The 27,795-nt window shown below is 41.0% G+C and overlaps 1 protein-coding gene across 2 annotated transcripts in view; it reads left to right on the top strand.

Moving 5' to 3' along the window:
- Window positions 1-27,795, top strand: part of tenm3 (teneurin transmembrane protein 3) — a 366,938-nt gene that overhangs the window by 206,343 nt on the left and 132,800 nt on the right. For both annotated transcript variants that reach the window (XM_041784623.1, XM_041784625.1), the window contains exons 11-13: window positions 1,726-1,920; window positions 5,196-5,396; window positions 16,325-16,510. In XM_041784623.1, coding sequence (XP_041640557.1) covers window positions 1,726-1,920; window positions 5,196-5,396; window positions 16,325-16,510 — 582 coding nt within the window. The remainder of the gene's footprint in view (window positions 1-1,725; window positions 1,921-5,195; window positions 5,397-16,324; window positions 16,511-27,795) is intronic.

The raw sequence follows: 27,795 nt of genomic DNA on the forward strand, positions 1-27,795 counted from the left end.
AAATATGGGTGGAAATGGCAAAAATTGGGATAAAAAGTAAAAAAAAGATGGGTGAGAAGTGACAAAAAATTAGTTATAGGTGGCAAAAACAAGGCAAAAAAGTATAAAAAAGGTAAAGAGTAGTCAAGAGTGGCAAAAATGGGCAAAAAGCAGAAAAAAGTGGTATTTAATGTCAAAAGGTAGCTTTAATGGATGAAAAGTGGAAAAAAAATGGTATAAAGGTGCAAAACCATTTCCCTTGTTTAAGGTTTTCTGGGGGAATAATAGTTAAAATTAAGACATCAAAGAGCCACTAATAATCACAGATCACACGTTGAGTATCACTGCCTTAAAGTAACTATATGTCTATTAATTTTGCTCCATGCACAGCAGAAGCTAGCAAAGCAAATCACTTTTTTTTTTTTTTTTTCTGGTTTATGGTTTCGCGTCTCCCCTGTTGTTCTGTGGCGCCCCCCCCAGGGGAGGCCCACCTCACACGTTGAAAACCACTTGTCTAATGGACTTTAATGCCAATCATTCATAATCATGAAAAGACTGGATTGAAATTCACGTGACTATTATTGCACGCCCTACACTTCTAAACTTCTGCTGCTGTATTGTAATCCTCCTCATTACTGCTAAAAAAGTTTGTAGTAAGTTGTGTTCATTAAAAATATTTCAGTCAGTAAAACTAGTCATACATCTAACCATGTATGGGAAAATGGATCCACAATTTTACTTGGCAGAGAAGGCTCTGCTCAAAAGATGCTCCCTGGGTTAGTCAGCCAGAGCCATTTTAAATCTGGGGGGTGGATTTTTCCCAGCATGCTCCAAGGCGGAGTGTTTAGACGTATTTATATTCGTCTAGATGTGTTTGGATGTGTTAAGATGCTGCGTGTTGTACAGCGAACACTCCTGGGATTCCTTTGCTTTGTTTCTGGTGGATTATTGTTTTTGATGGTAAACCCTTCTGCACCATGAGTGTAGTTGTCCACTACGTTGGTCACTTCCTGGTTGTAGTGGGGTCTGGTCTACTGTAGGCTGGGACGCTAGCTTGTAACTGTGCATATTTTGGCTCTGAGCCTTTCTTTATACACCATGAATGCCATAAAACACATGACTCCATCAGGAATTTGATATGAGGCAGAAGTTTTTTATTAAGTATGAAAAGTGCATAGATTTGTGTCAACAATTACGGTAGTAAATACCACATATTAATACTGAAAGTGGATGGAAATAACACAATATTGTGTTAAAAGTACACTCAAATGTGTAAAAAAGGCTAAGCAACTAATTTTGTAGATAGAAGATGTTTTTACTAAATGTCAAACTGGACTGAAATGTTTCAATCTTCATCAGATTAAATTATTAGGGATGAAATGACTAACGTGACCATTTATTTTTAAGATTAAAACTAAGACACAGTCTAAAACAGCTGCAAACATGAACACTGTCAGACACTTTCTAACAAGTCTCATAAAGACTTAAAGATGATCTTTAAGCTCCATATGAAAACTAGAAACAACTGCATCCAGGACATAACAGAGTCTGTAATGTACAAAGTATGCATAAATATATTTTATGCATGTTCTCCTGCGTTTTTCCCTTTTTATTTTTGCCTGTTATGGTAACATGATGCCAGGTTCCAAGCCTTTAGGAGCTTCAGGGAAACTTCTCTGTTCAGTCACCTGTCTATTAATCTATGTTCCTGTTCCTGATCCTCCTCCTCACCTGTGTGTGTTGCAGCTGCCTGTCCGGTGCTGTGCAGCGGTAATGGTCAGTACTCTCGCGGTCGTTGTCAGTGCTTCAGCGGCTGGAAAGGCACAGAGTGCGACGTCCCGGCCAACCAATGCATCGACATCCACTGTGGAGGACACGGCATCTGCATCATGGGCGCCTGCATCTGCAACACTGGCTACAAAGGCGAGAACTGTGAGGAAGGTAAGAACATCGATACAAGGCAACAATGATTAATGTCATGTTCAATAATTGCAACTTTGGCCTTTGAGAAATTCTTCCTGATGGACGATAATTAAATTCATAATGGGTTTCATTTAAAAGTTTACATCCTTTTGAGACAGCATTTAAAAGGACGCTTAGTAGCATGAGGTGTTTGGCCAATAAATAATCTGTTTCAATAAAAACACTCTGGACAAAGTTTATGCCCTTACATTTGGAGTACACTGGCTTATTTAAATTAGATGCACTTTATTTAAAAACTAATATTTGTGCAGAAAAAAAGAAAACACATTTAATCGTGGTGTATGTTTTATAAGCACCCTCCTCCAGTGAATCTCTAAAGACAAACTATGCTTGGTGTTTTTCATAGCTCTCACTGGACATCACTCACCCGTGTTAACATCCCCTGGAGGGCTATGATGCTTCCTACTTTAGGGAGGTTGACAGTCTCAGCTATCACCTACAGTCATGGACGGAAGTATTGGCACCCCTGGAATTTTTCCAGAAAAGACATAATTTATCCCAGAAATTGTTGCAATTACAAATGTTTTTGGTGTAAACATGTTTATTTCATTTACGTGCATCGGAACAACACAAAAAGAAAGAAGAAAAAAGCCAAAATTGACATAATTTTACACAAAACAAAAAATGGGACGGACAAAATTGTTGGCACCCTCAACTCAACATTTGGTGGCACACCCTTGGGAAAAAAAACCCTGAAACAATTGCTTCCTATAACCATCGACAAGCTTCTTACACCTCTCAACTGGAAATTAGGACCACTCTTCTTTTGCAAACTGCTCCAGGACTCTCAGATTTGAAGGGTGCCTTCTTGAAACAGCATTTTTTGAGATCTCTCCATAGGTGGTCAATGGGATTTAGATCCGGACTCATTGCTGGCCACTTCAGAACTCTCCAGCGCTTTGTCTCCAACCATTTCTTGGTGCTTTTGGAGGTATGTTTGGGGTCATTGTCCTGCTGGAACACCCATGACCTCTGACGCAGACCCAACTTTCTGACACTAGGTCCTACATTGCAGCCCAAAAATCTTTTGATAGTCTCCAGATTTCATGATTCCTTGCACACAGTCAAGGCACCCAGTGCCAGAGGCAGCAAAACAACCCCAAATCATCTTTGAACCTCCATCATGTTTGACTGTAGGTACTGTGTTCTTTTGTGTAAAATTATGCCGATTTCGGCTTTTTTCTTCTGCTTTTTTGTGTTGTTCTAATGCACATAAAGGAAATAAACGTGAATAAAGAAAAAAAAGAAAAAGTAATTGTGACAACTTCTGGGAGAAATGGTGTATTTTCTGGAAAAATTTCAGGGGTGCCAATACTTTTCGTCCATGACTGTATGTGCTTTATCCATTTTTTTTTTCAATTGAAAGAAAGTTTTTCAGCTGGATGCTACAGGATGAGGAGACAAGTCGAGGTTATACTTCTCAAAACGCCCACAGAAGTGTAGATAGTAATTGAAGTTTTTAGATGTCTGTGTGGGTTACAATAGACTAACACTCTTAACTTTCATAAATGACTAATTTATTGGGTTAAAGTGGACATGAGTGAGAAGATTGAAGAAAATCTCTCAAAGCTTTTTTGAAATATAAGGGTGTATATGCCGGGTTAGCACTTGACTGTGTCAGCCTTGGTCCTGTACTGCTCTGGCCTCCTGATGGCCATTATCCAGGCCTATGAAAGGTATCTTCCACGCTGATGCATCCATTATGCACACAGCTGCCCCGTCATATTGGCAACCAGTATGCATTGAGCTGGATCAGGCCTGGGATACATCAACCCTCAAAATATCACATTCACAATAATTGCTCGGTATGCGTAGGACAGGTGTGCAGATGGTCGGACAACCCAATAGTATAATGCCTCGTAAAACGAGCACAGAGGCATAAAAATAGACAACTGTTTCAATATTATTTATGGCTCATGACTATCATCGGCCCTTCAAATCGTTCAAACTTTTCTCCCCCATATGGCGCCAATGATTACAGGATTACTTCAGGTAAATGTTACATGCTGCAGGTGTAATTCCTGTTTTAATGATTAAAAGCCAATAATCCCACTGACCTGCGTGTAAGAACGAGCTTAAATCAGGTCTAAAGTGAAGCTGCTGACAGGTAGTCTGTTCAGATGGTGTTACAGCTGCTTGGTAAATTAATTTACACTAATCTCTGTCACACACACTCAGGCACACACAGTGTTACCGTCCAGCTGCTGACAGGTAGCTGGCTACGAGCTGTACACCACCACACTAATTTAATCTGAACAGGTCGATACTAATCTGCTGTTTTCTGGTTGGACACACACACTGCCAAACTAGATCATTGACTCCATCAGAGTGCACGGATTCACATCATTCAAGTCTGCACTAATGAAACACAGAGATGTGCACGTGCTATGTTTACATGAAGGTGACGGTAACCAGATTAGTTTCCGATCAGTTCAATCCTCGGTCACACTAATCCTATGAGCGACAGTTCACTGACAGACAGACAGAGAGGGGATATGCCCCGAACAACAGAGCCTGTATGTGTGTGTGAGATTGTGTTAATCCCATTTACCGCTGCTGAATCCACAATTTATGTCAAAGAAACCATATAGGATTTCCACGAAAGACGCTACAGCTGAGTGGCTTTGAGGCGCAGCGCTGAAAGGGTCAGTGTGATGTGAAAGAGGCAGAGGAGAAGGGGGAGAGGAGGAGCTTGGATGTGGCTCGTTAGACTTCTTGATATCCAAAATAACAATCATAGACACCTCCCACTTTACACCTGAAGATGAGTTTGTATATATAAAGATGTAATATGCAGAATTGTTTTCTGAATTACAACAGGATATGTAGAAAGTTTCACTGTCTGAAGTAAATCACAGGAAAACTTTGACATGCTATTCTGATTTTGTGATGTGCACCTGTATTTTTGATTCCAATAGAATAGGTACAGTCACATACTGGAGGTGTGGCTTTGTTTAAGTGCAACATAATTTCCAGGGAACATGTAATGCCAAAATACTGTATGCCATTTCTCATTTTTATTCTGTGCAAAGACTCACAAACTCATGCAGTCCACCCTTGATGTTAGTTCTGTTTGTGAGAGGTGACTTTAGGGAGGAGAGATAGCTGCAGGTGTGAGCTGTTCCTGACATTTGTCAGCAGAACTCCAAGGGGAAATTCCTCCAAAAATATTTTTGTGGTTTCTAAATGTATCTTCCAGTATTATGACTCTCTCTTTTCCTCTCTGTCTCCAGTGGACTGCATTGACCCCAGTTGTTCTGCACATGGCGTGTGCATTCACGGTGAGTGTCACTGTCAGCCCGGCTGGGGCGGAGCAAGCTGTGAGATCGCCAAGGCCATGTGTCCGGATCAATGCTCCGGTCACGGCACCTACAATGCAGAGACCAGCACCTGTGCCTGTGACCAGAACTGGACAGGACCTGACTGCTCTCTGGGTGAGTGTGGTCCAGGTCTATCTCCTTTTTCCTCTGTCTTTTCTTACACAATCTTTTGAAGCAGCGTCCTTTTTTGTCTTTTATAAAAAGCCACATTTCACTGAGCCTTCTAGAGTTAATAAAGCTCTATACCAAATCATTAAGAGAGGATAAAGAAGATCCACATCAGCATAAAATGAAAACAAAAAAGCAATTACAGAGCAGAACGTAATTAAGATAACAGCGTCAGAGATGTGAGCCCGTAGGAGCAGGAATAAAAGACAGGAAACATCGCTTGTACAACAACCAATAGAACATAAGGTGGGTAAGACAGTCAATTATGCAAAACCTGCATCTGTAAACATAATTCTGCAGAGTGATTTAAAGGATGATGGTGCTTTATTTAGGCTGTGTACTCTCCTGCAGCTGTGATCCCCTGATGGCAAAATCATGTTCACTTTTAGAAGTTAGCAGCAGTTTGAAAACGGGCAGAAGAACCTCGCCCGAGGAGCTCACTCTGAAACTTGCGCAGAGGCACAAGGTCAGTGACATAGCTGCAGGCTGAAACACATTAAGGTTTCAGTAAATCCTGTGAATCAATTCTTAAAATGACTGGCGGCCAATGAAGAGGAGCTAAAATAGAAGTTTTATAGACTCAGGATTACTAACAGCGTGTTAGACGGCCTGCAGCAGTGGTTGCAAACAGCGGAGCTATCTCCTGGCAGAGGAAGGAGTCAGAGAGCAGCTGAGTGGACAGCATGAAAAACAGCTCAGAGAGGCTGCAGATCTAACTTCCCTGATAAGTAGATGAAGTGGCTCTTTTTCCACGACTGGAAACTTTTCAAAGGCAGGGACATGATGGAGCCAGACTTTTGATATGATTTATAAAAAGATTTCAGCAACAAAAAGACCTTTCTTTTTGCTTTTCACATGCATAGACAGTTGAGGAGTAATACATCAAGTTTGGCTTTTTGACATAAGCCATCTTGTGTTTTATGTTGAGTGAGAAGTGGCCTTAAGTAGTCTACTTGTTGGTTATGCAGTCTTTTCTTATTTAGCCAGATGCTGTGGTAAAAATCTATCAAAAGTGACCAGCCTCCAAATCAATATTGTCATAGTTGGCTCGGTCCTGATTGATAGTGCTGTAGTACTCGAGAATGGTCTCAAGACCACATTTTGAATGTCTTGGTCTTGTCTCGGTCTCAGACTGACTGGACTCTGGATTTTCCATCCTGACCGGTCTCGACCAGCACTTATCTGCTGTTCTTTCACTTCATTAATGTGATAACAAGGAGAAGCACTAAAACAACAACTGTCTACACCTGCAAGAACCCAGACATCAGTCCATCTTGTTTCTAGTCAGAAATATCTCTGAATACTTACTTTAGGCCTCATTCACCAGACAAATCTAGATGAACATCTCATTTTCACATATTTAAAGTAACTCCAGACTTGTCAGTGGCTTTTAAATACATACAAGGATTTATTTTTTTACAAGAGGTTAGTTAAATTTGTGAAGATTTGAAATTGTTGCATGTTGTGCTTTGAAAGAGTTGCAGACACCTTGTTTTAATCTGTCAATCCTAGTCTCGAACCCAAAAATTCTTGGTCTTGTCTTGGTCTCAGTGCACTCTGGTCTTGGGCAAGTCTTGGTCTCTGATTGTGTGGTCTTGAGTACAACACTGATTCACAAAATGATTCTGCAGCTTTTGCACCCATTAAACCTATGCAAATCAGTCAAAGAGGCACTAATTCGCCAAACACACAAAAAGAGTTAATTGTTGCTCTAACTCTACTGCTGTAGAGCAAACAGTGTCTCCATGACTTCAGAAAGAGAAAATATGAGGACAGCCTATGTGTTAGCACCTGTCTCCTATACTTGTATTGACACCAAACACTTGAGGATTATTTGGACAAATAATAGCAAGCAACAAACCTTTAATCAGCCCAATTACAGTCATAATTAGGCCTTAAACTTGTGTGTAGCATGCTTAAGATCTGTCAGATCAGCTTAGGCATCTAATAGATAGACCTATGATAGACCTATTTCTACTGCACAGATCTAATTGGCCATCATTATTTGTATGTTCCTAAGTCGACTTTTATAACAGAACTTTGTGCGTTTTCAACTTCTTTTATACAAAGAAGACAACTGCTGACTTAAGCATTCAAGATTTTTTGAATTCTTTCTAGAAGATATTTAAAAACTTAATTTACAGCATTCATATTGTGCAGTGATCGCGCCTCTGTTTGACATTACTTGTCTGCAACATTATTAGTTTTATTTGCATGGCTTTTGACAAGTTTACATGTATCACTAATGTCACTGCCGCTTCATACAAAACTGCGAAGACACAAACTCAAGCACCAACATCAGTTTTTTCAACACCAGGTTTGTGTTGGTGGGACAACTTTGAAAATGAAACGGTCATTTCATGTCAATGACAGCCTTACTGTCTGTGAGTGATTTGCTATGGCTGCACAGTGAAGGACAGACTACTGTTGACATGCAGAGCTCTTTACCGCACATTACAGAGTGCTGTTGTCTTTTTATGTGGATGATGACGAGTTTATGAGATGTTAATCTTCTAAGTTGCATGAGCCAAGTTACTTGAACCTCCATTCATGGAACTACTTTTAAAACAGCAAGTACAGACAAATTGCATCACTTCTGCAGGTGGCGTCTCACAGTGGTGGCCTGCAGTAGGGGAAACCTGACCACCAGTTTTAACAAACAATGGCTGCGCAATGGTCTGCAAAAGGCACTGTGGAGCTAACTGCTCCCTTTCAAGCCAATTGGAGCAGGTCCACTGCCAGCACCCTGGTCCAGCTCTTGTGTGTCCCAGAAGCTCTGCTTTGTTCGAGACGTGCTGCAGGTCTGCTTTTGATGCTGGCTGCTGCAGTGTTAATTTCATCGACTCAAACTATGACTAAAAATGTTTGTCGACAGCCTTTTTCTCCATGACAAAAACAAGACTAAGACCAGCCAAAGATAGATTTATGATAACTTAAACTGACTAAAAGTGAGTTTAGTTATTGTCAAGATGACTAAAACTAGACTAAAATGTAATTTAGTTTTTGTCTGACATTCGAAATCCGTGCTATTTCTCCACTGTGGGTAAATCCGCTGTTTTTCCATTGTAGGAGGAATCGCGCCACGGTGCAGTTCGAAACAACTGGGCCTAATGTGAAAGCACCCTTAGGCAAGAAAATAAATGCTTGGACTGAAATTAAAGACTAAAATGTGAGCACTTTTTATGAACTAAAACTAGACTAAAATGTTTTGGAGTTTTCGTGAACTGAAACTTCACTAAACATGACTAAAACCAAAAGACATTTGATCTAAATACTAAGACTTAAATTAAAAATAGCTGTCAAAATTAACACAGGGCCGCTGCAGAACCACGTCAATCCAAAAAGGGCAGATTCAGCCAAACAGCCAGAAGAGCACATTAAGAGTCCAATGATGAAAAATAGAGCACAATGCATAGCCCCATAATCTTAAATCATCTCTATATCAACATCACGTCTCATCCTGCAGCACAAGGTCATCGGGAGGTTTATGGGTCACAGAGCTACAATGGTGTCATTGAAACATAAATGTTTAGTTTTGAATTTAAAAAAAAGGAATTTTACATGAAAGCACACATCGTTTTTAGCAAACGATAACCTTTTAACTTAATCATGAATTCGCCCATGGCAGAAGCAATAAATCAGGGAATCATGTCAAAAATGAACGGCGAATCAACACCAGAAAGGGAAAATAATCTGTTGACATATCCCTGCGTGAACTTGCATTTTCCTCTGACCTCTGCTCTCTTGCTCACTGACCAGGGCTGCACTATGTTGTGCAGTATTATAGACATCCAGCGTCTCACCTTTGGTTGCCATAAAACTATGGCGCTGTGGAGAGCAGCGTAGCCGGTGTATGTGGAAGTTACGGATGAGAACAGCTGTCTAATGCCAGACCCCTCTTTGACTTTGAACTTGGATTAGGGACTGGGCTCCTTATGTGAAACCACCCTCTGGGCTTTTCTGCTGTGAAAACAATATTTCACTTTCATTTCCACTCTGTGATCTTACACCCATATTACAGTTCCTTTCAAAGTGCACAAGTCTGCTCCAAAACTTAAATGTTTTGTTCCATAATCTACCACAGCTAATGATAATGTTTGGTTAGCTGCAGGAAGAAAAGCTGCTGGTTGAAGGTCACTGTAAGGTTGCGGTGATGGTTAAACAAACCGAAACTGTTTGTCAGCAGGAAACAGGAACACTCAGCGGTCATTGCTGACCCGTCTGTCAACCCTGACCTCATCCGTACCGGGTTTTCCTGTTCGACACAACAATTAAACGGGTTATTTCTGTCTCTACTCCTACAGACGAGTCATAATTTATACATCCACAAGAGGAGGCTTTTGTTGTTTCTTATGCATTTAAACAAATGACCGGTCTTTGTGCTGCAGCAGAGAGAGAGATAAAGAGAAGAGGAGAATAAGACAAGTGACAGCACTGATGTAGAAAAAAGGTGAGGAGGAATGCAGATCAGTAACAGATGGCGCGACATAAAAACAAAGACGAGAGGGAAGAAGTGTGTTTGTGTGGAAGTGTGTGCTCTCACTTCTATTTTAGTTTTCTTGGGCTCCTTTGCCGAGTGTTGTCCTGTCAAAACCATCAAACACATGCCCAATTATGTGCAGTTTATTTGTTAAACACACAAACATGTGGGACTGAAATCACTTGCATGCACACAAAAATGCACACACATATTTGTAGTTGGACAGTATGTTTATTAGAACATTTTATGACTCTACTCATGAATTTAGTAATGATTAACAACTAAAAATTTTATGCGCTTTGTAAAATGCAAATAAAAACAGAATGCAATGATTTACCAATCTCATAAACACATACTTTATTCACAATAGAACATAAAGAACATGTTGGCAACCACACATCTCAAAAAGTAGAGATGAGGCAACAAAAGACAGACAGAAACAGCTTGAGGAGCATTTTAAAACTAATTAAGTTAATTGGCAAAAGGTCAGTGATATGACAGGGTATAAAAGGAGCATTTTAGAGAGGTAGAGTCTCCCGGTAATAAATATGGAAAGAGGTTCACCAATCTGTTAAAAACTGCATCTAAAAATGGTGCAATGATTTCAGTAAAATGTTCCTCAATATAAAATTGCAAAGGCTTTGAATAGCACCATCTACAGTCCAGAATATCATCCAAAGATTCAGAGAATCTGGAGAAATCTCTATTCACAAGGGACAAGGCTGGAGGTCAATACTGGATGTGCGTCTTTGGGTGCCCAGGAGGCACTGCATTAACCCTTAGAGCTCACGCGGCACGGATCTGTACACCCCTTTGTAAATTGCTTGGTAACTTTTGGACCGTAAGTCTTAGACACTTACTTAATTTTTCCTGTTAAAGCCCTGTGCTGTGCCTTTCTAAATATGTTCTAGTGAGAACTAGTGAGCCTGGACTTGGCTGACTTCCCAGGGTCTCTGAGGACAGCGTCGTCATACTATATATAACAAGGAGTGAAACAGTTTAGAAAAATGTTAATAACATTCAAACCATAAGTCATAGACACTCTTCTTTCCTCTGCCCTTAGCACCTAAGGGCCCTGTTCTAGCAGGCCTGGAACTTCTGTGCTTTTTCGGGGTCTTTGAAGATTAAATCCACAGCGTTAGTTCTGATAATAAGCATCTTTTTGTCCATTTTTAATCAATTTTCGATCATTTACCTCTGGCTTTCTTCGGTGGGAAGCGCCATATTTGTTTAGGGCATATTTACATGCAATGCACTGTGGGAGGGGCCGTCCTCCAATAGCAAGCTGTTGCGTCTCTACTGCTTAAAGGAATAGCAAAATAATTGTAACTGCAAAGAGGCACGTGGACTTTTTTATTTGTATATATGTAGATATTTTGAAAACTGTTAGTCACAGAATGTTTATTCTTTCACTGTTTAGTCCCAAAAAGATGGGAGAACAGTCAGTGCAAAGAAAATGCTTTGTCATTATTGTTTACTGTGTGTTAATAATAAAAATCTTTGAGTTTTATATTCTGATTTGTTTTTTTCTTTTGTCTTTAGAGTCCTATAACTTTTTCATAATTTAAGTGAAATAACTGTAGTAGATATATTGTTAAAGCCCAGGTTGTCCTGAAAAAAGAAAGATGTATAGATCTTGACTGTGCACCACAGGGTTGTTTTGCAAGCTTTTAAAGAAAAAAAGGTCCAGAAAAGACATGATGGTGAAAGAAATAGCTGGGAGCTCTAAGGGTTAAAAATGAGCATTATTCCGTACTGAAAATCAGTGCACGGGCTCAGGAACACTTCCAGAAATCACTGTCTGTCAACACAGTTGAGCGTGCCATCCACATGTGCAAGGTAAAAGAAGGAGCATCATGAAAGAAGGAGCCACATGCAAACACGATCCAGAATGCTGCCAATCTTCTCCGGGTCAAAGCTGATTTGAAATGGACTGAGGCAAAATGAAAAACTGTTCTGTGGTCAGATGAATCAAAACCACAGACACCTTGTCCTGGAGACTAAAGAGGAGAGGGAGCATCCAGCTTGTTCTCCTGGCTCATCTCTGATGGTATGGGGTTGCATTAGTGCCTATGGCGTGGGCAGCTTACACATCTGGAAAGAAACTATCAGTGCTGAAAAGCAGAGAGAGGTTTTAGAGCAACATATGCTCCCATCCAGACATCATCTCTTTCAGGGAAGTCCTTGACTATTTCATTTGAAACCACATACCATATCCATCAAAACAGCATGGCTTCACGAGAGAAGAGTCTGAGTCCTGTACTGGTCTGCCTGCAGTCCAGACCTATTAGCAATAGAAAACATTTGCAGCGTCAGAAAATAGTAAACCTGGCAAATAAGACCCAGGACTGCTGAGCAGAATTCATGGTTTTAGGAGTCTAAAAAACTGTATTTTATCATGCTGTTGTAGAGAGCATGTTTGTTTCGGATTCAGTAGTTAAATCAAAATTAGCCAACGTACCGGTACAGAACTGAAAGTGATGGGGGTGAGAGAGAATCCAACCCTCCAATAGCTCTTTGAATGCTTTTCTGTTTTATGGATTTATGTTTTGTTTCTATGAATTTGCTCTATAATTTATGTATTTTCATTTGTCAGCCTTTTGTCAAAGACAAACCTCCCTGGGGACAAAACAAATTAATCTTGTACTAGCTGATTCAAGACCAAGGAATCCCTTCTAAAATCTCACTTTGCATACTTAAATGGATAAGGTCTTCTTTAAGTTCTCACCGTTTTTACACACAGAGGCTAAAACTAGCTCACAGCTTACAAAATATGATACTATGAGAAATACATGGCACAATTTTATACTAATAAATAAACCAATTGGCATTTGATTACTCCATATTGTTTCATAACGTACCCGTTTTTAATCTTAAAGCACACACCAGCAGCTCTGGAGAATTAGAGTTCAGTCCAGGACAGACACAGGTCGAGGTGAATTAGGGACAAACTTGTAGCCTCAGCTCTAATTGATTTTTTAATTTATGTCTCATTAAGCAGTGTGGACAGGTCATTATATTTAGAGGACAATCAGTTCTGACTGCACAGCTTTACTGCTGCCTCTTCAGCCGCTCACTTCCGTGCATATTGAAGGCTGGAATATCAAACATTAATTATAGTTATTAATTAACTAATAACTTTACATGCATTTTTAGAAAGTGGCGTGATAAAGACACGAACAGCTCTGAAGGTGCAATGATTTATGATCCATAAAGTTGGATCATCATTCAGCTCATTAGCCAGCATGTGCAGCTATCAGAAGTAATCACAGGATCAATGCTGAATCAATACTAAGCTCATCTGCATGCAGGTTCCAACATTTCTATCAGCAGTGGACTAATGATTCATTTAAACTGTTTAGAGCTAGCACCAGCTGTACAGTTTGGTTAAAACGTTCATGACAATGATGATCTTTATGAAGTAGTGTCCTGGGTTAACGTGGACTGTTTCACATATCATGGAATATGGCTCACATCCTTTTAAAATAATTCTCGGTGGATGATTGGACGAAGGTTCTGTCAGTCTTATTCATTACAGACTCATCAGAGTGTCAAAGCCTTTAAACAAAAAATGAGAAGTAAACCACCAAGTATTGTAGAACGCGGATTTACCTGAGGACACTCCTCAGTAAGTACAATAGACGATAACGGCACTGCAACTTGCGGCCTGTGAGTCTGTCTCAACACTAAAAGCAGAGAGCTAAACTACCATATTATAGCTAGTTGATGCACAAACTTCCTACGCCAACAAATCAGACACTAACAGAGCAACACAGCTGCACAGATACTGCACGTTGTGGACTTTGACAAAAGAGATCAAAATTGTCACGGTCGATTTAAACCTTCTCCCTTTTTAGGGAATTTCAAAACCAGACTGCAGCTTACGTGCCAGAGTAATTTACAGTCCTGTGCTTTGTTAAAAGCATGTAGGGTACGAAGGATTCATCACAGGGGCAGATGTGCAACATCCTGGGGCAGGGGTGGGTGAGGTTTTTGTCCAGGCCTTTTCATCCCGGGTTATATCCCCCGGAGACTGGGTAGCTGTTTACTGTCCATTGGGACCTCCACAGCACAACCAGGGGCTTGTGGCAGCCCTACTACATTCAGCCAGCAAAAGGCAACTGGTACTTCTATCACATCAGGGCCCTAAGTCACCAGCTTGACCCCTCTGTTGTCCCTCCAAGGTGGAATGAATTACCCAACTCCATTCGATCCGCGAGTCCCTTTCTACTCTCAAGAGAAAGCTGAAGACCCAGGTCTTTAGAGAGTACTATGCACTTAGCTAGACTTTTCTGCTGTTGTCCCCAGTGGTAGAATGAGCACTGTCCTGCTCTACTTCTGGGAGTTTTTGCACCCAGGTCTTTGTGAGCAACCCAGCACTTGGTGCTTTGGTCTAAAGGCAATTAAATTTATGGTGATGATGAGAGGTCTTGTGTTAATGACTGGTTGTTTCATTGCTGTGTTGTTTATCATTTATAAAAAAAATAGATAAACATGGGAAAAAAGATTCTATACACCATGTGCAACGCCTCTATTACTGCATGGCGGCACTTGTCTGATTGGACTTGAAGCACTTTGTGGCACTTAGTGATGTTGTTTCCTTTGCTTGTGTGGTACTTTCTCTAATAGGCCTTTCAGACCGACAGGGCTCTGGTTCCTGAACTTAACTTTGAACTGGCCAGCGCATAAATAAAAAAGGTTCGTAACCTGAAAATGGTTGGTTCTTCCTCGTGAACCGTGGCATTGTCAATCATCAGTGGGCGTGCCATATTCTAGGTTGTGAAGACGAATGAAAATGGTCTGCTGTTGAGGCAAAATGTTTTGTTGCTATCTGGGCATCGACAGAATTCCAGGTGAAGCTGGAGAGTAGAACAAGGAATGTCTGAGAAATGTCAGACCAAACAATTCCTTAACTCAAAAACCGCCTGAGTAATGCAGAGTAACGTCCTTAAACTTTGGTTCTGCTTAAACAGGTGTGATTGGAGCTGGATTGCCAGAAGGCTCCAAGGTTCTGAGACTCCAGCATGGAGCCAGAGCCATGTCTGTCTGAAAGCACTACCAGATGTATGTCTCTTTGGACAAGAGACCATACGCCATGCTAACTCACCTCATGCACCCTTTACTCTGCCCTAAAGGTGTGGACTTATTTTTCCAACAGATTATTTTCCCATGCTCCTGGTTGTATGTAGGACATCCAGAGCACATCTGGGGTTGTGTCAATCCTCGTCCACATCTGAACCTTACTTTAGCCTCAGTTCCTTTTGGCTTAAATATGCCTAAAAGTTCTGCACAGTTCTGTATGTGCAAGATTTTTCACTAGATAATCATTAGAACCATCCAATAATCAGGTCTTTGCTCACTTTAGTCAGAGGGGGTCAGTCTGACCTAAAATTGACCTAATTATCTTGTAGTGTGAATGCATCTCAACACAAACTCTACTCAGCTTCTACCACCTTTGTTATAAATTGAACATCATCTCATCTTTCCACAAGTGAATAGAAAAGTAATGATACTGAAAACAACTTGGTTCATTAGGGAGTATCAATAAGGGTTTAAATTTCAACAAATATTAAAGATCCTATCTCTGATTGCACTATAAATCCTGCTTTTCATTCCTTGATAAAATTTTTTAGTGGAGGAAAGGGAAGTTTTTGGATGATGGATCCTGCACGTTTTTTTTCTGAATGTGGCTACTGCGTAGGGCAAGGTTGAATACCACTGCTCCATTGGATCCTATTAGAAACCATTTCCTCTCTTTAGTGCCGATCTACTTGGTCATTAAGAAAGTAGAAGTCTCTCTCCTTTGCAGGATTGATTTTAGCTCCTGGCAGCCCCACCGAGTTATGCCCTGCTTCACCTTTATGAGTTTTCTTCTCATAAGCACAGTGGGCATTCAGTTACTCACATAATAACATCTGAAAAGTGTTTTTTGGTTTGTTAACACCGCATGTGTTGGAGGCAGAGCATGTTCTCAAACAGTCCTCACACATGCAGGAACTGGGAGGTGATGAAAGAAGCTACAGCAGGCTTGCTGTCATACATGTTTAAATATCTGCTCCACATCACAATACGACAAATAAAAATCCATCCAAATCCTTCGTTTCCTCCTTTTACAACTGTCTGCCTTCATTTCCTTTCTCTCTTTGAGAGCGTGTTTGATTTAGCATGAAAGGAGAGTGTATTTTTTGTCATTTATTCATTGCACAGCAGTGACAGCGGCATAGTTACAATGTAAAGTGAGTTGTTTTGTTTGTGACAGTATCACAAATTAATATTTTTATCATGCATATTCACAGCACTTATTGTTTGATCTGTTTTCCTGTAAGTGTGTAAGACTTGAGTTGGAATCTTGTTGCACTCAGTGGCTTCATATTTGGTTTTCTTTCTTCAACAGAAGTGTGTGAGGTGGACTGTGGCAGCCATGGTGTGTGTTACGGAGGCTTGTGTCGGTGTGAAGAAGGCTGGACGGGAACTGTGTGCAACCAAAAGGCTTGCCATCCTATGTGCAGCAAGAATGGAGTGTGCAAGGAGGGCAAATGTGAGTGTGACCAGGGATGGACCGGAGAGCATTGCAATATCGGTGAGTGGATCACACAAACACGAAACACAAACACAGGGCAGAGAAAGGTGGACTGTGACTGAAATAGTCCAGTAGAAACCTTTCCATGAAAGACACAGTCCTGCATGCAAGCAAGGCTTCTTCACTAGTGTCCTGAAATGTTGTCTGAATTTTATGGAAAATCAAACACATTCTTTGTGCAAAGGTTCTTCTTCTGCGTTGCGTTGCATTATCAGACCGTGACTTTGTCAGTTGCCTCAAAATAGTTTGTTAGTAACCTGTCACCACTGTTTATCCATGGGATATATTTCACATCCATATGGGGAACTCTAGACACAGTTTGGGAAGGGCAGAACCTTTCAAAATAAAACTTGGAGGATGATTGGACAAACTTTCTGTATGTCACATTCATTACCGGCAAATCAGAGCAACAAAACATGTGATGTAGGCATGCACTGCTGCCCTAGAATGCCCAGACTCAACAGGAAGCCACTGTCAGACTAGTGGGGGGGCTTTAAATAGAGAAATGTTGTCCAGTTCTGCTGCTAATGCTGGATCCATGCTAACCTCTTCATAGGCCGCCATTGTTTGCAGGCTTGCAGGCTCATTTTAACCAAACCATGCCAGTAGCTACTGCTTCTGTCTTCTCTAATGATGCTGATTGGTCTGGTCATTCACAGATTGGCAACAGGCAAATAGGATTGGAGCTTTGCAAGATGGATCCAGAAATAGAATCTTCAAATCCATCAGCTTTGTGTGATTAAAGATTTGTAGGACCTTCTATAAACTTAAAAAGGAAACTTAATCTTCTTCAACTTAATTTTCAAGATGCTTTGACATTTTATTGTCTCTTTTCTGAAGGGGTAGAAAGAATAAGGGCACATTCACACCAGAGCTGTTTGATCTGCTTTAAACTAACTCTGGTCCGTTTCCCCAGATAGTCCAGTTTGTTTGGAGTGGTGTGAAAGCTCACACGAACTCTGGTGCGGACCAAACAAGTGGACTCTGCTCTGCTTGAAAACAGAGGGTCTGCTTCCAAACGAACCCTGGTGTGGTTCGTTTGAGGTGTGAAAGCAAAGCGGACCAACTTGTGAACCAATGGCAGAAAGTGGCATAAGGTCTAATGATATACGGATTTATATGTGATTTAATACACTCAAAAACATGTTGGTCTCATTTGACGTCTGTGTAGCCATAGCAACACGTCATAGTCCGTGCTGATTTATTCTTCTCGTGTAAAGAACGACAGGCTGGACAGCTCACCATCTCACTGGCTGCTCATGATGCCCCAATGCAAGAGCAGAAACCCCAGGACAGTGTAAATTCTGTGTTTTTTCATTGTTTATGTAGAAAAAAAACAGGCGGAAGGAGCTGGATTTCCCCATTTCGTCTTCCTTTACACCGGCTTTCCTTCTTGGCCGCTGTTTGTTTGTGACCACAGTGCCCCTAATGGGCAGAGGTTGTAGGTGTTCAGACAGTTTGGTACGTTTGGCCAAGAGCAGTGTGAATGTGAACCAAACCATAGGAAAGTGCAACAATGTTGTCATTTTTGTTCCAAAACGGACCGAGTCCCCCGGACTATCAGGTGTGAAAACGACCTAAGAAATGCTGAAATTAATAGTACATGTACTTGATTAAACTTGACTTAAAGACCCTGTAAAGTGAAAATGAGTCTGTATTTAGGTTTCTTGTATGACAGGTCACTGTGTTATGAACCCTTAAATCAAATTTCAGTCAAATAATGTTTGTTGTATCATCAACACTGATGGAAATTACTAGATGTACTGCTAAAAACCCCTAACCTGACACGCCAGATGGATGTGTTTCACACATCCATCTGGAAAACCTTCAATACACAACGTTTGGGAAAGGGCAGAACCTTTCAAAAAACACTTGGCGTGTGATTGGATGAACGTTCTGTCTGTCACATCTTATGGGCCAGTCAGAGCAACAAAACATGTGACGTAGCCGCTAACAAGATACGCCTGCACCCCTAATGACTAGGCTACATTCCATAAAGAACTACATAACACGAACCATGGCGAGTGTAGACATGTCAGTACATGACTTTTGTCGTTTTTGAAAAGAAAACCACTCACTGCTGTTCTTCTTTCTTCTTTTAACGAAGAAATGTCGTCATGCTCTGATAAAACTGAAGCTTTAGCAGCATGCATGCTAATGTCTTCGACCATAATTGCGCGCTGCTTGCATACGTCACGACTCAGGACGAAAGTACTGCCCCTCGACGTTGATTGGTCCTGTCACTTTCTAACCCGGCCCAAATGGTTCAGATGGGAGCTTTGCAAGATGGATCCGGCAGTAAGAAACATGGAAACGGGTGAATCCATCTGCTTTGCAAGGTTAGAGAACCCAAGTGATACATGAAAATCCCAGGAGATGAGCAGTTTCTGAATATATATCCTCTTCTGATATATATGTATATATATTTATATATATATATATATATATATATATATATATACGTGTTGATTAGGAGTTAAAAAGGCACCCGATGAATTAGGTACTGTGCTTTCATCTATATGCATTAATTTGTTCCTACTTTGCAAGAGTAGTTAGACTCCTTTCATTAAAGCACTGCGGCCTCTGAAGAAGCCCTTTTGTAAATTATTGGTGCATTGAGAGCTAACTGTTTAACTTATTTGCAGTCCTGACAGCAGGACTGTGTTCTTGAGAGAGTATCTGTGGCGAATGGAGAAACCTCTGCTTGCTGCGGTGTGATAGTCGCACAGGGAAACACGCGAGCAGCGGGGCCTTTGTGGCAGCTTCATCTCTCCACCAAACCCCACACTTAAAAAGCTATTTGTTGCCAAACAGACGGACAGATACAGTATCGCTGGGAGAGAACGGCAAATTGGCTGCAGTTATTGACAGTTAGGCGCTCACACACAGACCGATACAAACACCCACACATGGAGTGGGATGCTGAAAGCTGAGCGGCGGTGAGATGAGTGGATCCAGTTAAACGCTGAGCCAACAAACAGCCTGTTTGTTTAGACGGGGAGGATTCATTTCGTCTTCTGTCTCTAAACATCACATGAACGTCTTGTGTTCGAGTCTGCTGGAAACTCTGACCTCACTGCAGAGTTGTTTCCAAGTTCATTAATCGGGTGTTTTTATATTCCAGCATGGAAAGAGCTAGTAAAGCCAAGACACGAGAATTCATTATCTAGAAATGTTCAAGGCCTCTTGTTGGAGCCTGAAACTGATGAATGATACAGATTGTCTACTTTTCTTTCCAAGATTGATGCAAAATCTTTATTTTGAATTTTCTTCAGACTTCCTTCCGATCTGGACTAAATCCTTTCTTTCTATCTACCCTTCTCTCTGTATTTCCTTCCCTTCTGAAAGCTCACAACCCGGACATTAGAGTAAAAGGTACTGTGCTCTTCTCCTCTTCTTCCCCTCATCACAAGCTTCTCCTCTTCCTCCCTTCATCCTTTGCTTTTTATTTCTTCCTGTATTGTGGAGCTGTGGCTGAAGATGATGGTGGCTGTTCAGTTTTTATTCAGAAATCCATTTTTATTTCTCCTTTCCTCCCCTCTCTCATGTTGTCATCTCTGATCACGTGCACCATTACTATGGCTTTGAACATTTACAGGCTTTATATTTTAGCAAAATGTACTTCAGCTATTTTTTTTACAATAACTAGTGCATTTGATTGTTTTTGAATGACAATAATTATGACTTTCTCAAATGTACGGATGGTTTAGATGAGTCAAAGTGTTTTTTCCCCTCATGTATACTTACTGTTGTTTTAAGAAGTTGTTCCAATGCTTTTATTTTCAAGCACCATATCTTTATCTTCTCAAAAAGCCTTCTTGACCAGCCTAAATTTCTTTAAAATATTCTAAAGTACTTTAAAAAAATGTTGTTTACCAGAAGAGCTAAAAAAATGTATCTTTCTGACCCTCAGAATATGAGACTGTAGGTCCCTCTCTTTCACCACGTGTAGATGCTGTCCTTGATTTTTATGGTATTGCATTTAAAATCTACTGACATAATGTAAAGAGCACGAACTGCTGTGAGCACAAATCGATGAATGGTTCCCTTACTTTCAGACCATTTTTGATTCTTGTGTAATAGTCAGTGTTGACATATGTTGGCAATGACACCAAGCAGTTAATCAGAATTTAGATCAACATATCTGCAATTTCCAAATCCCAGAAGTTGCAATTTTTCTTTAACCCTAAATACAATTTCTTCTTTTTTCTGCAGAGATGTGTTGGTAGTATTTAGTGTCCAATTCTTTGGAACAGTTCACAAGAAAAAACTACTTCCCTTATTTTTGTAGATATACGCTACATAGACAAAAGTATTTGGACAGGGGACCATTAGATAGATAGTCTACAACGAAATTACATTTGGCAGTCTCCTCTGTAGCAGCAAACACAGTCGTCCAAGCTGTAGTTAGAAATCTGCAGCCTCACGTCGTCCATCTTGCTGGCAAGGGAGCGGGCACCCACGAGAAAGAAGCTTGGTACGTCAGGTTTGTGTGGGGCTGCTCTTAGCCCTGCCTGCAGTCCCGGCTTGTTTGCCCCACTTCTGCTTTCTCACACGATGTCGTCTCTGCCTCCTCCCCACCCGCCTGTAGGTGACGTGCTGCATCACGTCCTCCTCCTTTCAATCTGCGAGTGCCCTGTTCTTCAGATAATCTCCGTTGGTAAAGATGTAAACTCTGCGGACACATTTCCTTTGCAGTAGTTGAAGAAGCAGTCTCTTATACACAGAATGTCAGTTCTGGTGTGAGTATAGGGTTTTGTTTTGCTGCTAGTAATGGAGTGCCGGGCCGCTGCATTCGTACGTGCCGCCCCATGTTATTTCAGTAGGTAGCATTCAGTAGTCTCCTGTTGATCAGGCAGTGTTCTGTGGCAGTTATTGACAGTTTTTGTTAGCTTTTAAGCTAGCCAGGAGTTGAAGTTGAGACTGAGGTCTTCTTTTCTGTTCTTTTTGTGTTTTTCCGTTCTTTCTCTTAGTGGTGTCCTGGACTATCCATCTTCTTGTTTTCATAGGTCTCAACATACACTATATTGCCAGAAGTATTACCTTGACTCGCATATGAGCTTAAGTGACATCCCATTCTTAATCCATAGGGTTTAATATGACGTCAGTCCACCCTTTGCAGCTATAACACCTTCAGCTCTTCTGGGAAGGCTTTCCACAAGGTTTAGGAGTGTGTTTATGGGAATTTTTGACCATTCTTCCAGAAGCACATTTGTGAGGTCACACACTGATGTTGGACGAGACGGCCTCAGTCTCCGCTCTAATTCCTCCCAAAGCTGTTCTGTCGGGTTGAGGTCAGGACTCTGTGCAGGCCAGTCAACTTCATCCACACCAAACTCTCTCATCCATGTCTTTATGGACCTTGCTTTGTGCACTGGTCCACAGTCATGTTGGAACAGGAGGGGGCCATCCCCAAACTGTTCCCACAAAGTTGGGAGCATGGAATTGTCCAAAACCTCTTGGTATGCTAAAGAATTCAGAGTTCCTTTGACTGGAACTAAGGGGCCAAGTCCAGCTCCTGAAAAACAACCCCACACCATAATCCCCCCTTCACCAAACTTTACACTTGGCACAATGCAGTCAGACAAGTACTGTTCTCCTGGCCACATGAAGTTTTGAGGTCTGTAGCGACTGACTCTACAGCAAGTTGGCCACCTCTGCGCGCTATGTGCCTCAGCATCCGCTGACCCTGCTCCGTCATTTTACATGGCCTACCACTTGGTGGCTGAGTTGCTATCCTTCCCAACCGCTCCCACTTTGTTATAATACCACTGACAGTTGACTGTGGAATATTTAGTAGCGAGGAAATTTTACGACTGGACTTGTTGCACAGGTGGCATCCTATCACAGTACCACGCTGGAATTTACTGAGCTCCTTAGAGTGAGCCATTCTTTCACAAATGTTTGTAGAAACAGTCTGCATGCCTAGGTGCTTGATTTTATACACCTGTGGACATGGAAGTGACTGGAACACCTGCTTTCAATTATTTGGATGGGTGAGGGAATACTTTTGGCATAATATATATTGTCAACTTAATTTTGAAATAACTCTACAGTTCAAAAATACAACTCAGTCACCTTTCCTGCTCTGGTTGCCTGGCAACAGCATCAGGGACTGTAATAACATTGTCTCCAAATCCATGTACTTTAATATGGATTTGTCGCTTTAACAGGTCACTCTTCTTGGCTTTCCATAAGGTGGGAATTTGCTCCCATTCATTCTGTAGAACATTTATGAGGTCAGGCACTGATGTTGGACCAGCAGGCCTGGCTCACAATCTCTTTTCCAGTTCCAACTTTTACACACCATGCGCTCTAGCAGTCATTAACCACTCTGTGATTCATGTAATCCTTTCGCTTTGTGGCCGAGTTGCTGCTGTTCCTAAACACTTCCACTTTATAACATCCCTTACAGTGGACTGTAGAATACCCAGAAGGGATGAAATTTCACAAACCGTCTTATTGAAAAGGTGGTGTCCATCCCAGTACTGCACTTTAAGTGACTGAGCTCTTCAGAACGACACATTTAGGATCACAAATGTTTGCAAATGGAGACTGCATGGCTAGGTGCTGGATTTTATACACCTGTTGCTCCTGAATTCAATCAGTAACAGGTGTGGCCAAATACTTTTGTCCATATAGTGTACAAGCAAGAGTAAATACCTGCAATTTGAAATGCATTTTCTTGTCAAACTTAAGGAAATTGGATTTTATATGATTTTGGTCGTACTAACAAGTTTAGTTGTTTTCAACCAACAAGTTAGGACAGAAGAATTCTGTCTGCATGAAAATATACTGAGTGTTTGAAATGTGAGCAAAGCCTGAAGCATCGGTCTGAAGTCTTACTCCAACTCAGGCATTAGGGGAGGTTATTCATTGATCTGAGCTTAAATGTTTGATTCCTTGTACAATGACTGTTGTCCTGACCAATAATCATCCAGTCTTTGACAGGATTATAAGTTTACATTCTGCTTGTTAGTTTTGAAGGACTGTTTTTTATTATTCCTTTATCAGTTGCCTTTTGTCCTCCCTCCCCTGGTGTGTAATTTAAATGTGAATGGAGACAGATTTGAATGAATTGCTCGTTCTTACCCTGTTAGGTCCTCCTGCAGTGTTATTGCACTCCCTTGATCCCAGCTCTTTCTTCCTCTCCTCCTCTTCCTTTGGCTGCCATTTCCATCTGTCCATCACAGAGAGTATATTTGGCAGTGCTGCTTTTGTTTCGATTTACTTTTTTTCCCTAATTTTCCTCCCTCTCTCCCTCGTGCCCTCTCCTATTCTCAGGATATAAAGGTAATTCATGCCAAAGACTCAATAAAAGGCCTTTCTGTCCCCAAATACAACCACTCCACACTCTGCTTTGTTGACTTCTTTTGATCTGATTTATTCCATTTCACCTTAATTCTTCTGTCTTTTTCTTTTTTTTTTTTATTTCAGTCTTTAGATGCTCAGTGTATCTCTCTTTTCTGTTATACTTCTGTACATCCTGTCTTTTTGCAGTCTCACTTTTGGATCGGTTTCTTTCTGGTCACATCATTATTAACCCTCTTTCTGGCTCTCACACACACAACACACACACGAAGATGCACACGACTACATGTTTCGTCTTGCATCCACAAGCCTGATATATCTGTTTGTGTCTCTTTAGCCAGCTGCTGTCCCCCTGCCTTCTTCCTGTCTCCACTATCCTGTGTCTCTCTCTGTTTCCTACCTTCACATTCATCCCTTGTTCTGTCTCAAACTGGGCTTTGCTTGGGCCTGATACTCACTGTTTACTGATCGATCTATCTGATTGTCTTTTCTGTGATCGGGGAATGTCAAACAGAGGCAGAAAGTATAGCCATCGGAGGCATGCAGTCTAAAGCACCCCGTCCTCCCTATACTTTGTGCACTGTGTATCTGTCTACTGTTGTGTTTTCACATGGATTCAAACTGTGATTCGGTTTGCTTTTGATTTAGTTACCCAGCAGGACCAAAGGAATTATATAACCAAACCAAGGAACCTTTTAAAAGAGATGTTGGAGCCTTTTTTGGCCTGACGGAGACAGAAATCCTTTAAAATTTTACCTTTTGGGAATGTTTTGCCTTCAAATGGATTTCGTGATCTAACTTTGAAATGATTCTTCTTGTCGATTAAAACAGTATTCCAGCACACAGTAGCCATTTTGGCCGTGGTTCATGTGAAACTACAACATCAGTGCATTTCACCAAAGGCTGACTGTCTGTCTGTCTGTCAGTCTGTGTCTCTCTCACATGTGGGTTAATGTATTGATCTGTTATATTTGTCTATCGATCTGTCTTTTAGTCTGTCAGTCCATCTGTAGGAGAAAGGCTCATCACTGAGGGCCGTCACACACGTTAGGATTCAACCAATGAGGCTCTTTGAAGTCTTTTCAAGGGTATTTTTGGACTGAAGCTGCTGACAGAGCTGCTGACATGCAATATGTTCATATTTAATGCCAAAAAAAAAACAAGTGCTCAGTGTTTCCTTGAAAATTGTGGAAAGCCTTTGAAAAAGTGTTGAAACTTTGCCATAATAGTAAAACTCTGGTAAGCAGCAGGATGTTTGCACCATGTTCTCTGAAAGGTATTCATGTCGTTGGGGAATCAACTAAGGCTCGACAATCCATCCATCCATTTTCTACAGGGCTTATCCTGTTGGGGGCTGGAGGCCCTGACCTGGAAGCTAACCAGGGACCTTCTAGCTGTGAGGCAACAGTGTAACCTCTCTGCCGTGCAGCCCCGCCTTGACAATGCACAAGATTATCTTAGGCTGTTTTCACCCAATTTGTAACCCCAAAACTGGGTGAGCATGTTCCGATTCAAAGCTTGTTGCAACTGATTATTTGTACAAAAATATCCTTGAGTCAGTGGTATCAACACGTCCATCATCCTGCTCCTGATCGAGTCAATGCCTCTCCAACCTGCAGTTGTAACTGTCAGATATGTTTTACATTCCCAGATGAGCTGCTACAACTAAAAACATTCAACAGCCAATTAGAATAAGCAGACCAGAAAGCACCACCAACCTGCAGCCACACTTTCACAGCCCAGAAACATAAACTGTCTCCGGGAGCCAAGTCTCTTTTAAAGAGGACCAGCTTCTGGAGTCATAGCAGGACAGCTAGCTGATGACATTGATTTCCCCTATATTTGTCATTCTTCTGAAGTCACATTTGATCATGCAAATTTCTGTGAGATCTCAGGGCTGGGAAATAACTCCAGACAACAGGTGTGTGGTCTCATAGATGGCTGAAAAAGCTGAATCCTGTGCATCCAGAGGATTATAATGTTTCAAATCAGTTAAAACTGTCCTCAAATCTGTGGTCCCCTGTATTTTTTAGATTTGTTAAGACTTAAATCTTTTAGTAAGTAGCCAGGCTGACCAATTTTTTGCGGTACAACCACTTAAGGAGGCCAGCAATCTAACCTCCAACAAAGACTCGGGATTGGTGCATGATCAAAACTGGTATCTAAAATGTTATGTTTTAGATTTGATTGAATAAAATCATTATTTGATTTTTTTTTTTTTTTTAATGTAGAATAAATTAAATAAGAACGTTTTTCTTAACAGGGCACAGGGGTTAAAGGTAGACTATGCGATTTTTTTTCCACTAGGTGTCGTAGGAGAGCAAAGCCTTGAAAATGTAAACAAAGAAGAATTTTTGACACACCTCCGCCACTTTGAAGCCTCCCCCTTTAGCTTCTGTTGATCCTAAACACCAATCATATACAAGTTTATATGTAACGTTCAAGGCAACCTTTACTGCTTATATGTTTTTCAGCTGCAGTAAACCATTTCACAAGCTCTTCTTACCCTGGACGGTTATATTATAGCACCAATTAAACATGAAAACATCAGCTTCAAACAAGACTTGGGTGATTTGAGATAAACAAAATTTGAGACACTACCTGATTTGAGTAGAGCTACCTCCGTCTGCTGCCTCCATTTATTATGAGCAGGCTAACATTAGCACGCCTAGCTTCCATTCATTTTTACCCCACATTTATTTCAGCCGCGCTATCACACTCAGCTTAAATGTCCAACCATAAGAATAGCGCTGTGTCAATAAATCAACACTGGACAAATGTTGAGACAGTGCGCACAATGAATGAAAAGATGTAGCCTACTTACGCATCCACGAGAAGCAATGCCAGTTCTGAGTCATGCGAGAGCTTTTTAGCGTTGCGTAGGGCTCGCCACTGAGGAAAAGCAAGTCCGATATTAACTCTAGTTTTTCCTCTTGCTTTGTCGGAGGGTTCCCTAGACTAATGTCGAGGCATTTTAGGTGGAGGGGAAGCCGGTGGCAGGCTTTCAGTCGGACTGGAGTCTGCCATTTACCCTCCTCTCAGCTGTTTGGGTGAAACATTTACCTGCAGCAGCACTGCTGCCCCTGGGGGCGCATCTAGGAGGAGAAGGGCGTGTGCCAGAGGAGAAGGTTACTGCCCCAGTCCGGTCCGGACAGAGCTATAAACATCCCATATAAACAAAACTACAGGGTACCAAAGTTTTAATTCAGTGTGTTGATACTGTACTCAGAAAAACATTTACATGACATATGTTTGAATTTTATTACATTTAAGTGTAAAATGTTGGATATTCTACCTTTAAGTTAGGGATAGATACCTAGGTTTAAATGCTTTAATAACATAGTTAACATTAGAATTTTAAAAATCATACAGAAAGTTGAACGGAAAGTGTGTCTTTTCCAGAGGAATTGCGGATCGCCTGTTCACTCAGTTATGAAGATAGTGCAGAATTCAAAGTTGCACTTTGGATTCAATTTTTAAACCTTGCAAACTTTGGTGTGAGATTGCTGTTGTTGTCTACATGAGTGGTTCTCAACCTTGAGGCCAGAACCCCCTTGGGGGTCATGAGACACTAAGAGGGGGTCTCCAGATTCCCTTTAAAAAAAAAAAAAAAAAAAAAAAAGATATGATAAGAAATTTTAACCAGTTTTCATCATTTTTTTTCCCACAAATCTAAACACTTTTTTGCCATTTAACACTCATTTTGCCATTTTAAACCCTTTCCACCACTTTTTTCTCTGCCTGTTTTTTACCACTTCTAAACCACAAAAGCCAAATGTTGCCTCTGTTGACCCATTATTGCCACTATTAACCCAATTTTACCACTTTTTATGCCCAATTTTTCCAATTTTAACCACATTTCACTGTCTGATATGCCCATTTTTGCCAGCTTGATCAGTTTCTGACAATATCTGCCTGTTTTTTCTTTCTCAGTTAGCACTATTTTTCCAGTTTATATTGATTTTTATTCCCAT

This window comes from Cheilinus undulatus, linkage group 4 (assembly GCF_018320785.1).
Source record: "Cheilinus undulatus linkage group 4, ASM1832078v1, whole genome shotgun sequence".
Taxonomy (NCBI): Eukaryota; Metazoa; Chordata; class Actinopteri; order Labriformes; family Labridae; genus Cheilinus; species Cheilinus undulatus.